The 14,697-nt window shown below is 44.3% G+C and overlaps 1 protein-coding gene across 6 annotated transcripts in view; it reads left to right on the top strand.

The window, feature by feature from the left end:
* Positions 1 to 14,697, top strand: part of ANK2 (ankyrin 2) — a 335,054-nt gene that overhangs the window by 88,256 nt on the left and 232,101 nt on the right. For all 6 annotated transcript variants that reach the window (XM_062574110.1, XM_062574102.1, XM_062574111.1 and 3 more), the window contains exon 3: positions 13,752 to 13,839. In XM_062574110.1, coding sequence (XP_062430094.1) covers positions 13,759 to 13,839 — 81 coding nt within the window. In that variant the 5' untranslated portion in view covers positions 13,752 to 13,758. The remainder of the gene's footprint in view (positions 1 to 13,751; positions 13,840 to 14,697) is intronic.

Raw genomic sequence — 14,697 nt, 5'->3', positions numbered from 1 at the left:
GTGATCATATTGTAATCTCTGTTGTCTAGGCAGTGATGAATACACTGGGTGACTTTGATTTGGGCTGTACTGATCCTTGAAAATAGATTTTTTTTTCCCCTGATGTTTAGCTGTATTGTCTTAAGCAGTGACATCTGTTATACTCCTTATGCCAACTGGCCTTGCTGCTGTTACTTTTACTGTGTCGTAGTATCAGTATAGAAGTTGCCTTTTGTTTTAAGGGAGAAAGAAATAGATGCCCATGGATGATACTGTTTTCAGAGCGTGAGAATAGTATTTTCTCACTTTGAGGGAATGTTGGGCATGAAACTATGCCTGAATTGGAAGTGTCATCCCATCCTGAACACCTGGTGTGCAGGCAGTGTGCTGACCCTCTCCTGCAGGTGTGACCCAGACCTTTATGTGACAGTTGTAATGAATGAGGTTTTCAGCTGCGTGCTGAAGTGACTAACGTGGCAGTGAACATATCTGAGGTCTAGCATGTTAAAGAACTTAGCAATGATATTTTTTTAAAAACTTGGTCAAATGGCAGCTTGAAATACTGTTACTGTCATCGTAAGTGTGACAAGTATCACATCTTTTTGAACCATATCAAATTTTGATTCAATGGAAAAATATGATTTTCCACTAGAAAAGCGTGACTTCCGTGTAGTTAAGGGGAAGCCAGTGACTGTGTGATGGTGTAGACATGCTTGAGCTAGTTATAAACCTGATAGCTTAGATCCGGATAGCAGTAATGCAGCTGCAGCACCGCAGAGCTCAGTGCAGGCTGGTGCAGTCTGCCAACAGCTGTAGAGAAGGCATTCTCCCTTGGCTTTGGTTTAAATACCTAAATGAATGCCTTTGGGAGTGAGGGTCTCAGGTCCATGAAACACCCAAACACAGCTCAGTAAGGAAGCCTTTCCAACTGACTGCTCTTACCAGAGTGAAGGGATTGATTTAATACTACTGCCTTTAATGGTAATGTACCACAAGAAGCTTGCTGAGCAGCTGGTCAGCACCTTGCTGAAGAACTTCTGGGGTTGCTTCTCACTTTTAATGAGGCTTTTGGTGCATAATTTCCTTTCAGTTCCATAAAGAAAAGTTAAATAAGGGTTGAATCACCTTCATTGACATTGTGTATTGTTCACCTGAAATTGTTCTGTGGAATGTGATACAGGTGTTAGGTAGATTAAGCCACTTCCACTAAGCAGCTGGACTTAGGTGTAATGAATATGGGCCTTAGAACTGTGTAACTGGCCAGATATGTCTGTGGGAAGTTTCCACCCACTAATTTATCTGAGCAGCCAAACTGTCATTTTGGGGGACTGCTTGGTCTCAAATTATTAGCCATTTATGCTGCACTAATTCTATGGTTGAGATTGCTTTTATAAACTGCAGCAGGATCAGCATGTATGTAATTGCAGCCCAACTTTATAAGTCAGTTAAAAATTAATTCCTGTGCAATATCATTTCCTGTATTGACTACATGTACATATGATTTCAGCAAATTGATTTTGTTTTGTGAAGGGAAGAAAATCCATGTACTATAATATTTCCCCCCCTGTTTTGAAGGGGGAAGAATGCCTTCAGCAGTCTTGAAGAATATTGAGACTGGGTAGGGTGTTTTGGCATTTCTTCCTTTATGTGGGCACCTGAGCTTGTGTTGCTAGAACTACCGTCGATCCATGTCAGCCCATACTGCGCTGGAACCCCCGACTTCCTCATTGGTTAAGTTTTACGTTGAATATTTTGGGACTGTGGGAGAACAGCAGTACTAGCATGTTGTTACTTAGCAATAGGATTTGTTTGCTATGATTGCACCTAAAACTGAGTTGCAGAGGATGAATGCTTGGGAGTTGGGGAGAAGACCTAGCAGGAGCAGCAAAGGTTAACGAGGGCACCATCCTTCAGCGCGCTTGTGCATGCGAGTTAGTGCTGGTGTTGTAGCTCTCATTAATAAATACTTGATAACTATTTGCTAGTCATAGCGTACCTTTCTAGTATTTTATTTGGGGGCACTGTCACAGTGCACACTTGATTTTGCATGGAGTGGCGTGGTGCAGCCTCCACAGGCTGGCCTTTTTAATGAGGGATCCTCCTCCTGCTTGTAGTCTAGCTTTTTATTTAAACACAGCTTAATTCCCTCTCTATTTTTTAACCTAGCATGGACTTACAGGGAGTATGAAGAAATAGAAAACTTCAGTAATGAAACTGAAAATCCTGGAACCGTGTGTTTCTTTCCTGTTTTTTCCTCACGCTCTACAGCCCGCGCTCAGCGCTGGCTGCTTGCCCGGGGTGCTGGCCTTCTGCTGCTCCTGCTGCCTCCCAGCAACTCTTCTCTCCCACAGGCACCGAGCCTTCAGTCAGGAAGGTCTCTCAGGAAAATCTGCTCCTCTTCCCGCTGGCACGGAATTCTCCTGCGATCCCGTTTCCCCTTTCTTTTCCAGCTTGAAGGTGAAAATAAGGGCAGAATGACTAAAGGCAGGAGCAGGTTCCGTGGTGTCGGGGCCGCGCGCAAGGTGCGGTTCCCGTCCGCCTTTTAGCCTTGTGCGAGGCGTGAGCGCAGGGACGCGACGGCCCGCCTCAGCGAGGCGCCTCGCCCGGGGAACGAGCGCCGGGGGGGGCGGGCGCGCGGAGCCGCCGGGGGCGCGCGGCGCGGCGGGGCGGGGCGGGCCCGGCCGCGCGCGCTCCCCGCGCTCTGCGGCACGAGCGGCGCCCGCCCGCCCGCGCGCGCGCGCCCTCCCCCACCTCCCCCCGGCGCGCGGCGCTGCCATGGCGACGGCGTCACGGCGCGGCGGCCCGCCCCGGCGGCGGCGGGCGGGGCGGGGCGGCGGCGGCCGATGGCCGGTGGCAGCGCGCCTGGCGGCAGCACCTGCCGGCTGCCATGAGCGAGGAAGCGGCCCCGAGGAGCGACGGCGGCGGCAGCCAGCGCAGGAAGAGGCCCAAGAAGGTAGCGCGGGCGGCGCCGGCGTGCGAGGGGCCGGGCCGGGCCGGGCGGCGGTTGCCCGGCCGGGCTGCCTCCCGCCCGGCGCGGGAGCGGGGGGATGCGCACTAATAGCAGTAATAACAGCAACGTTAAAATAACCGAGTACAGGTGTAAACCGCGCAGCCGCACCCAGCCGCAGGGCACCTCGTCCCCGCGGGGAGTGCGTCTGCCGCGGCGGGTTGGCTTGGGCGGTTGGTAGCCGGGGCCTCAGCCCCCTGCTTGAGGGGGTTTCTGCTGGCGGCTCTTCGCTTCTCGTTTCCCCCCGCTCCTCAGGAGGAGCGGCGCCTGCGGGTCTGCACAGCCGTACGGCGAGCTGCCTTACGGTGGTCGTCGGTCTCGGTGGACGCGGCGCGCGTTGCCCCCGCGGAAACGCGCGTTGCCCCCGCGGAAACGCGCGTTGCCCCCGCGGAAACGCGCGTTGCCCCCGCGGAAACGCGCGTTGCCCCCGCGGAAACGCGCGTTGCCCCCGCGGAAACGCGCGTTGCCCCCGCGGAAACGCGCGTTGCCCCCGCGGAAACGCGCGTTGCCCCCGCGGAAACGCGCGTTGCCCCCGCGGAAACGCGCGTTGCCCCCGCGGAAACGCGCGTTGCCCCCGCGGAAACGCGCGTTGCCCCCGCGGAAACGCGCGTTGCCCCCGCGGAAACGCGCGTTGCCCCCGCGGAAACGCGCGTTGCCCCCGCGGAAACGCGCGTTGCCCCCGCGGAAACGCGCGTTGCCCCCGCGGAAACGCGCGTTGCCCCCGCGGAAACGCGCGTTGCCCCCGCGGAAACGCGCGTTGCCCCCGCGGAAACGCGCGTTGCCCCCGCGGAAACGCGCGTTGCCCCCGCGGAAACGCGCGTTGCCCCCGCGGAAACGCGCGTTGCCCCCGCGGAAACGCGCGTTGCCCCCGCGGAAACGCGCGTTGCCCCCGCGGAAACGCGCGTTGCCCCCGCGGAAACGCGCGTTGCCCCCGCGGAAACGCGCGTTGCCCCCGCGGAAACGCGCGTTGCCCCCGCGGAAACGCGCGTTGCCCCCGCGGAAACGCGCGTTGCCCCCGCGGAAACGCGCGTTGCCCCCGCGGAAACGCGCGTTGCCCCCGCGGAAACGCGCGTTGCCCCCGCGGAAACGCGCGTTGCCCCCGCGGAAACGCGCGTTACTGCGATGCGGCCGAGGGCAGTTCGCGGGAAGGATGTTCGCTGCTGGCTCCTGCGGCCCCTCGTTTTGTGTAGCGTTGCGTTCTAGCCAGCCTTGTACGGGAGTAAGATAAACTACGAGAAAATGAGTTTGTTATATACAGCTGCAGACAGAGGCTTATTCAGAGACTTTTGCAAGGGTTTGTACCTGGTGAAAAAAAGCTGTTTTGCTATATAGATGACACTGCCAGGCCCCATTTTATCACAGAAGGAGGATTCTGTACGAGTAGCTATAAGGACATGTGATAATCCAGTCTAAGCAAGAAAACTGAACAAAACCATCCTCACCCCACCCCATTGTGCTTGGAATATCGCCTGGATCTCCACACAGTGGGGGATTTTATATCGCATCTTGGCTTTACATTTAAGCGCAACTGAGCAGCAGAAGGAGTGTCTGCTTCAGCTTACCTCTGAATGCTAGAGGCAGAATTTGAAAGGTTTATTTGTGTGTGTAGATAAAGCCACATGAGGAAGCAAAAAATCAAATGAACAAGTGCACACTCAGTTTATTGATTTAGTTATCCAGGAACTGTTAGATATCCAGGAACAATCTCATATGAGTGGAGAGATTTTGAAGATCTAGGAAATCTAAGTGAGTGTTTCCTAATCTCTAATTTTTATCTGTGTATGTGTGGTTTCTTGTTCTGCTGCTGATTTTTAAGTGCCTCAAAGCCTTTCAAGGTTAAAACACCAGTATATGCCACTCTTCTGCTCAATTAACGCTGGAAAGCATCCCTTATGCTGAGAGTATCCATAGTCAGAGTCTTCCGACAGCTGATGCCCCTCTTGCTTTCAGAAATATAATAAGTATTTGAATACCTTTTTAAAGTAAACTTTTTCAACAAGAAAATATTGGGGATTTTCAGTTGACACATGTGCAACAAAAAACTCTTAATCACTCAGTTCGGATGCAGAGATGCTGATGCTTCAGCTCTGGGAATGACTTAGCTCTCCTGAAGCTTTACTCTTAGTGATTTTACAAAGGAGTACAGCTCCAGGCTTGAATATTTATTTTAGATTCTAAGGAATCTAAGGAGTTCCTTAGGAATTAAGGAAAGGAATACTTTCCTTAAAACCCAAAGCAATCTAGTTAAAGCTTGTAGACAAATTTTCAGTGAGAAAGCGAGACCTTGGTATAGTCAAGAATACAAGAAACCCGGATTCAAGTTGATTGTCCGAATCAAAGCCCAAGCACTTGAACTCAACTCCTCTGCATTTTAGCTAGGTAGGCACAATTTCTTTCTTACAAAATGTGTCTACAGCGGGGGAGGAAAGATGAGAGTGCCATGTGCAAGACGTCCGTAAGCAGAAGTAATGTAGCCTGCTTTCAGGTCCTGAACTACTTTTGCTGAATGAAGCTGCATTGCACCATCCAACATGCCCTCTATCTGTTCTGTGGAAGTTGATCTCTTTTGTGTAGATAATTAAATATTAATTGAGCTGGTTGAGCTTGATCTATGTATTGGGAGAGATTTACAGAAATGAATCTCAGATATATCATTGAGCTGGATCTCCTGTATTCCAGGAGGATGTCCTAGCTAGCTAGTGATGTAAGATTTTCTCTAATTTTCAACAGTTTTATTTTATGCACGCACTTCAAAATGAAAAGGCTTCAGTTTCATACTAATGTAGAACAACAAAAACATAATAGTTGAATTTTTCATAAAATGGAGAAAGTAACTACCTGCTCCAAAATAAACTTAATCAGTTTGGATGATGGTTGTGGCTTTCTGAGTTCCAGTGATATCGGTGGGCAGCCTTAATCCATTTATGAATCCAACTCCAGGTTAGGTCCAACTATTCTCTGGTGCTTCTCCATCATTATACCTGGTATATAGTGAAAGTTATATTCCTAGGAAATATAGTGCTAGATTTCTGTGGTCATCTAATGTCAGAGAGGATGAGGTTTATTCTGTTCGAGATATGGATGGTGTGAACAGAATAGTCTTGTTCTGTTGCTGGCGTTACTGAGTGGAAACGCGGGGCAGAGCAGTGCTTAGCATACATTGATCCTGTGTTCTTGGTATCTAATGTACATACCACTTGTGTTGAAGAGTAGAGTTGTAAGCGAATACGAATTTATACTACGTTGGCTTTTCTGAGGCCTCATTCTGTATTTTGATGAGTGTGCTGATAAGCGTCCAAGTTTCCCAAATTTTTGTGATTCCCCTCAAGGATGTTTTTTTCACTGGAGAGTGCTTCAGATTAAAAAAAAAAAAAAAAAAAAAAAAAAAACCTGCTAGTCATCATGTGGAAGGTGAAACATATTCCTATATCCTGTACTGGAAGTACTGATGGCAAAGGGGTTTCCATAAACCACTTATTCTTACTCCACTGTTTGTAAAGCACACACCATTGACTCATGCAAAAATATTCCATCTTTGTTTATTAAAGAATTATGTTCTTGACACTTGTATTAATCATTCTTTAAGAGAAATTAGTTAAAAGTTTAATCAGGCTGATACTATGGAGACTTTGAGAGAGAAAGTTGAAATTCTGATTTAAAGGAAGATGCATGTGACTTTTTCTCCTAGTGTAAGTATTTTAAATGTATCTACGGAAAAAAAGTTAAATTGCATATGTTAGGTGAGGTGTTTTCAGTGGAGAAATGGAAGTTATATACCAGCTAATGGAAATCTTCAAAGTGTACAAGATAATATTCTTAATTAATTTTGATTATTTAAAGCTGTACTCCTTTTATGCATAATATATTTGAGACCCGTTTTGGAATACAAGTACAATTTTTGTCACCTACGCTGAAGAACGAAATAGGTACACATGCAGAGAGGAACTACTAGATGAGAGCCTGTTTTACCAAAAAAAAAAAAAAAAAAAAAAAAAAAGAGAGAGAGAGAGAGAGAGAAGAGGAAGAAAAACTTGGCTTGTTTAGCCTGCTAAAGCAAAAGACTATCCGAGGGGAAAAAGAAATGAGGTTATGCAGCAGCCTTCTAATAGGAATAATGAGGTAAAGAACCAAGAGAAACCTGATAAATTATGAATGAGATGCCATGTGATTTCTCTAATGTAACAAGCAACTGGATTCAACTAAGGGGATCCCTTTCACTCCTATATTCCTGTGTTTTCAGTTACATCATTTACAGTGCTGTAATGATATTATCCCTCCATTTCACTGATGGTAAATGTGGCTATTTAAATATTTGTTTCACAGATTATTTCACTCTTCCAGTTATCTGATTTAGGAGAAAAGTGAATGCCACTAGAAAAAAAAATTGAACCAGTGTCCATCTCTGTAAAATCAGTATGGAGGCTTGTATAACAACAGTTCCAATCTGCTGTGTGGCACTTTCTCTGAATTGCCTTCATTTTGCATTTGCGGAACCCCACCTAGTCTTCCTCGCTTGCTTCTATTTCCCTGTGCTTTTCCCTGTTATTATTGGTGATCGACAGAAAACTGGCAATGCTTTGCTTTGCTTTACTGTTTGATCCATCTGAAAATGCCTTCTCTTCTAAGAGATCGTATCCTCTAGTTTTAAAGAAAGTAGGTTTTTGCCTTAGATGATGCTCTGCAGACTGAATAGGCGGAAGGAGCTGATGAAGAACAGCATTCAGGACAAGGATATCTAAAAGCTCTAGCACAAAGCAAAACTGGTGGTTAACACAGCTTATCAAGCAAGCAGGCTGGTGTTCAGTATTGTTAGTTTTACTACTAATATGACTTTTGTAAGTTTAGAAGATTTTGTTCTCCATTCAGCTGAACCAGTTTTAGAGAACTGAAACTGTCTTGCTTTCAGTTGAGTTAATCCAATTTACATGCAAGTAAACAGGCAGAAATATGGCTCTAAAATTTGTTGTGGAAAAAAAGAGAGTAGAAGGAAAGACGAACCTTATTTTTAGGTTTAGGAAGTAAGACGCACATAAAGATTATTGTGGATCAAATTAGCTATATTTCTAAGTATTTGAATGTTACAATCTTATTTACACTTTTGTAAATCCAGTACACCTGTACTGATGCTCTTGTACTATCAACATTGGGTTTTGCTTGTTGCCTTTACCTTTTCTTTCTGTGATAAAGCTCCTAGCATATTTATGCTAGGTATAAAACTGACATCATAGCTACAAATACTGTGACACATTTTTTTTTTCCTCCTTCCCTGTCTGCCCCCTTTAGCTTCAGTTGCTATGTGTAATGGCAACAAAGCAAAAATGACTTGTATTCACTTCACTGTGAGATACAAAGCACTTTAACTGTGTGCCACTGGTTGTAACAGAGCAACCATCTCTGTTGTTGGCTGCATCAGTGTGACTCCCTCTGTGCTTCCGTCACAGCGGCCCTGTGGTGGGTGATGTTCTGGAGAAATAATTTCCATCTTGAGCAATGAGACAGGGAAAATAAGTGTGCAATATAGCTGAACATCCAGGCTAGAGGATTTTGTGTTATCGTGGTTGTTTTTCTAGCATCATAAAGTGTGTAAGGCACACGGAACAAATGGTATTAGCTGCACTGCTATGCACGGCCTTTCTTTTAGAGGCCTTTACGTTCTAGCGTAACAGAATCACTTCAAGCGTTATTGTACACTGTTGTACTGATAGAATGAGCGAAAAACAAGTCTTAGAACTGGCACACTACTTAAAAGCTTCATTCTTTGAATGCCCTAAAATTAATATACATATTGCTCTTAAAAATTGTCCTTTTTTCTTTTTCTTTCTTTTTTTCTTCTTTTTTTAAGATAATGGGAAGCTACTAAGGAATGGAGTTATTTTAGCATAATATTAGCAGATTTGTGAAGTGCTGTATTTCACAGATTGAATACTATAAGGATAATGAGGAGGAAGTCATCTGTCTGTGTGTCTCAGTAAGAATAGTGAATTTTGTACAGAACCATATGAAGCGTTGAGCCTGCATCCGCTTGACGTGTGTTCTGGGCTCCCAGTTTATTGTTCACAGTTCTGGCTCGTTTTCCCAAATGTTTGACAAACATTGGTTGAGTCAGAGAAGCAAGTCCTTTCTTCCCCAGCCAGCTTCCCTTTCTCCCTTTAGGATGCTGGAGGCTGTCGAGCATCACACATACCATATCACGTTCGCACATCTTGCCGCCTTGTCACACATTCCTGTAGGCTGGTTGTGAGACGCAGGGAGCTGGGTTTCAGGCAGGACTCCGAAACTGCCTGTCCTGCCCCCCGGGGACATTGGGCTCCGTGCTGGGTGCTGGAGACAGCCACGTGCGCTCTCTGCCTCCTCCCCTCCTGCCGCTGTGCCTGAATGATGGAAGAGCGTTGGGGAGAAGGGTTTTAGCAGTAGGATGAGGTGGTAAGAAGGTCTGATACTTCTAAATCTATCCTTAGGGAGGGTTCTTCTAGAGTTTGGGGAGTTGTGGGCTTTTATTATTATTTTGTTTTCAGATCACATGTACTGAAACAACACCTTAACGTTTCTCTCTTTAGACAGTCTCCATTCAGCACTGTGTGTACCCAAAGCTTGTCTATTTAGCAGCTGACCTGAACAGTCCTTCAGCTACCTCTCATGCTCTCTGCCTCCCATACTTGCCTGCCCCTATCAAAGATGCCACGTTTTGTGCAGCTGTGTATCCCTGCCTTCACTTGTGCATGTTGTGTTGGTGCTTTAAATGGCATTTCTGGGCAGGAAAGGTCTTTCACTTTACAAATTGACACTGACATTTACAGCACACTGATATCTAGGCTAGAGACTGGGAACCCTGGAGGTCTGAAATGCAAGGAACTGAGGGAAGCCAAGAGCATAATAAGATGACTGAGAGCTCTTACATCCTTGTTTATGTGCAGGAATTAATTATTTAAAAAATCTTTACAAGCTGATTAAGTGGGTTTCTTTTGTCTTGGGATGGAATTTGCTGAACTGAAAGACTGAAATTATTTTGATTATTCCTACACTGTCATGCATTTCTGTATTTCATTTCAGCAGAAATTTACTGTATTAATATTCAATGAGTGTGATCCTAATACTGGATGGGATGCATTTTCCTTGCTTATTTCCTTCTCAGTTTCAGTGCACTCTGGCACCAAACGTAGTCACAGATGGGCCAGAGTTTAAGGCTGCTTCAGAGTAGTTCATGAAGTTGCACAAATAATGTTTGAATGAATTGCTTAAGATCACTTTTTCGTAAACAGTTTGTAGGTAAAAATACGTGTAATTCATTTTCAAATTCACCTTTCCCTTTTTTAAGTGTCATTTTGGAGGATGGAAATGCAGTGTTTCATCTTTGTGCTGTTTTTAAGAAGGTAGTATATACTCAAAGGCATTGTAAGTCAAACGTTTGGATATTGATTAGCCTTCCCAAAACCTTCTTAAAATAAAAATTCTCCTAGAGCAGCAAGCAATTTAAGGAATGAAAGTGGATGCCTGCCCACGTTACCTCACTTTTTCAGTGGCCTCATCCATCTGGCTTGCAGCTGGGTTGCATGCAGTTAGACAATTATTAACCTGCTTATATTTTCTCTCAATTTATCTGGCACACAAAGAACATTTAGAGCATGAATGAAATGTCCTATGGAGAATAGGACAGGCTTCTAAGGAAGTGATAGAGCACATTGAAGTAATTGCAATTTGAAATGATTGTCTAGGTTAAACAGCGTATAGGTTTCTGCCACATGCTAAGTATTGTGGAAGTGATTGGTTTCTTTTATTTGTTTGTCCAGTCTTGAATGGCACATATTTGTATTATGCTGTAATACTGGATCTGAGCAAGGAGAGTGTTTGGATTTACATGGTGTGAAGAATGCACAGAGTCGTGCAATAATTTAGGTTAGTGGTAAATTAAATCTGCTAATTGTGCCACTCCCAGGATTTCTCTGTGGGGTAGTGTTTGAAGTACATGTTCACATATTTGAGGCAGTGAAGAATATAGATGATTGTTTTGGAAATGCATAAATGGAAGAATAATCTGATGAAAGATTAAAAAAAAAAACACACTTCATATCTTTTCTATAGAAGATACGATTCTGAACCTTTACACGACTGTCTCACTGTATTAAAAGATTGTGCGGCTTTACCGTGTCCAAAAGGCTCTTCTAGTCCCTTATTTTTTGTTATAGGTTAAATATTTGATACATCTGGCAGCTTTCTCCATCAGAAAGGAAATATCAGCATATGCATGTTAAGAAACAGTGGCAGTTCTTTATCTTGCAGGCCATTATAAAAACAAGCTGTTTGACTGTCCTGGTGTCTATATTACTAAGATTCTGTTAAAAAACAAATGAATAGACATAAGCAATAGGAGAAGCAGGCTATGGGTTGTGTGTGCATGCATTTGTACGTGTGTTGTTACACTACATCTCAGCCTACTTGTGTGGTTTTTTTTTTTGTTTTTGTTTTTTTCCTGGGTTCAGTGCAAGGCAATTGAACACAGTAGACCATAGTCTCTGCTGGATGTCAGTGTAAATTTGTTACAGCCAGTGGGGACTATACCAGCTCTCATGAGCTGCGGATTTGGTTTCTAGCTGGTGTGTACCTATGTAACAGAATGCAACATGGTAAATACCAGAAAGCAGAAGCATTGGAATGGGTACAGATTTTCCAGTTAATCTATGATTCATGCTCATTAGCTTTGAAACACTAAAGAAAGACGCTTTATGAGCTGTCATTTCCATTTGCGCTTTCAACTGTTTTGCTAAAATTGATGATACTGTGATGACTACAGCATTCTCAAGAACGAGTGGAAGAAAAAGATGGGAAACGCGTTCTGTTCCTTTTTTCAAAGGTCACTGCCCTACTAAAGACGTAATGTTCCAGTGAGAGAACATGACCCCCTATTCAGTCGCTGGAACTATCGATAACAAGTTATTTTGTGTGAAATGTAAGTTAAGTGAATTAAGTGTAGACCTGACTTGCACATGTCTGTGGGTGCGTTTCAGAGGTAGGGAGAAACGGTTTGAAAAATCTTCCCCTTTATCTTGTGCTCCCTGCCCAAAGGTCAAACGCAACTTCTGTGGTCACATTTATTTTAATTGACTACTTCTAGTGGTGCAGAAGTTGTTTTCCAAGGAAGCCACAGCAGTTGTAGGGCTCATAATCACTTCGACAGTCTTTGGAGCTGCAAGTGTATGTGGCTTATCTTTAATTATATTTGACACTGTGTATTTGTACATGCCTCCCTCCCTCTTAGTCCTCAGTGTAACTGCTTTTTTCACAGCAGTGTAGGCAACAGGAACAGCAGGCAATGGCTTTGAATTGTAAAATAGCTGCTGTAAACTCATTATGCTCTAAAGTATACTTTAAGATGCAGGACTATTTCTTTACAGTGTGAGCTTAGGAGTGTGACCCATTTGAAATATAGTTGACAGCAATTAGAATAGCGATATACAACATGGTAATATAGTTTGTGCAGGCCTTTTAGCACCTGAGATGTTGCCTTTCCTAGAGATCATTGTTATGTAGCAGTAGCTTCACACCTCTGAGTAGAAATAATACAGTCTGGCTCATATTTATACAGCAGTTATCTGAAATTTTTCAGTGGACAAAAGAAATCATACTGCTGGAAATCTCTTCTGCATGATTGGGCTTCATCCAAACAGTAACCAAATGCTTTTGAAAAAAAATACTAAAAGGAGTAAATGCAATTAATGAAAGTGACTTTTTTCATTGCTGTAGTTGGGGCAACAAAGGTATGGTTGCACAACAGCCGAGCATGAGACGGAGTCAGAGAAGCTTTCGTTTGGGTGTTGATGCTAGAAACCAAAGTTAACAATCAGACAGAGCTGGTTTCCAATCTTGGAAGTCCATGATACATCTGTGACATTTGTAATATTGTTTAAAAAATAACCTCTGAAAGTGTTTGTGGTTTGTTTGTTTGTTTTTTGAAGACTGAGGCTGTAGTCTGACCAGCGGTGTAAGCTGGCACTGCCACCTGTGGGGTCAGGCCAGACTTTTTGTTCCTGTGAGGTGGATTCAGCAGCTCATCTGGGTGTGAGCTACTGCCTTGCTTTCCGTAAGGGATGGGAGGGCAGGGGCTGGATATGAGCACCTGAGAAGAGAGGGAAGGTGGAGCTGTTCATTATGTGGCCACTTCGAGTGTTCGACTTGGGAAAAATTCTAGATCATTTTCACTGTGATGTGCTTAGAAAACTTTTATGAGTTGTGAAAAAGCATATAATTTGTTGGTGCTTTTTTCTGTCTTACCATGTGATTTGTAACAACACAAGTGAAATGTGACTGCGATTTACATAGCTGCGATGCATGGCTGAGCCAGCTGAGATTGGGCTTCCTTCTCTTACCTGCTTTGTCAATATACAGTCATTTTTTCACATAGCATTTTTCGCCACTGCATCTACTAGGCTTTACAGAGTAAAACTGATCTCACGGCCGCATGTTATAAGTCAGTTGCTTTGCAGCGGTTTGCCCAGGGTGGCCTCATGCATTAGGCTGGACCAAGCCCTCCAGTGCAGTGGCCTTAGCCTGTGGCTTACTGGCTGATCTCACTGCTCTCTAAACTGTCAGTTGCAAACTAAATTAGTAAAACAAAACAAAAAGCTTCCCTCTTCTAAATTTAAGTGTGTGAAAGATATATTAGATTTTCTGTACAGCAGCACATAATTCAATATGCCACTCTCCTCCTCCTCTTGTGTAAAAATGCATCACAAGTTTTCCCTCTTATTATTTCCTTTCACAAAAATGTCAGAGCCCGGATGGCAGCAGGTCTCACCGCGAAGTTCACAGAGAGCTTGCTTCCTTCTTGGACTGCACGTGCCTCAAAGCAGAAGGTGGTGGTGAGTCACTGGATGGGACTTTGAATATAGGGCTGCAGCCCTCTACGTCACCAGCTGCAGTGGAGCTCCTTGCAAGGTGGAGCAGGTTTTCCAAACAGTTGTGAGATCTTTGCACTGAGTTAGACTCATGCTGGTATAAAAATATATTTGTATATATTTTTATCTAAATAATTTATTTTATTTTTTATTTTATTATTTTATTTCTTTTTATATTATATTATATATATGTATTTCTTTTTGTATTTTTTTACAAGATAGGCATTCTGTTTATTTTGAATGGAACTGTCCAGAGTTGGGTACGTGAACCCAGATCCACAAGCATTTGGGATCAGTGGGAACTGGTGCTTAAAAAGCTGCCTGAATTACAGCCAGGAAGTTGCATATCCACCAGTTCTGTCTCTGCTCCATCTCTGAGGAACAGCTTTCTTGGCCTTTATTTTCTGGGGCTGCTGTCCCCCACCCCTGCCTTTTCAGTGTCGGACCAGTTTGCTTTGCACTCTGCGCCCTGTTCTTTTCACTTAAGACAAGACAGTCTGAGCCTGAAGTTGCTAGTCTTTTGTCAGAGGTTCCAGAAAGTATTCAGGGATTAATTCAGGTTGATTTGAGTATTAATATCTGGAGATGTGTTGTGGAGACTAACTCTTCTCTTAGCCACATTCAGAAAACAATCCCAAATCATTTTTAGAGCCTGAGCCAAAGCTTGCTGAAATTATTGAAGTCAATGGAAATCGTCACATTAATTTTCAAAGAATGCCTTTTAGTGGCTTTGGGATGCAGCCCATCAGGACTGAGTTGTATGCATTTCCCTGTTTACCCCTGATGCTTATAGCATGTGCCTACATTAAAAGTGAATTAGGG

The sequence above is a fragment of the Rhea pennata genome, chromosome 4 (genome assembly GCF_028389875.1).
Source record: "Rhea pennata isolate bPtePen1 chromosome 4, bPtePen1.pri, whole genome shotgun sequence".
NCBI lineage: Eukaryota > Metazoa > Chordata > Aves > Rheiformes > Rheidae > Rhea > Rhea pennata.
The sequence above is the reverse complement of the archived record's forward strand: the minus strand, read 5'-3'. Positions and strand labels throughout refer to the sequence as shown.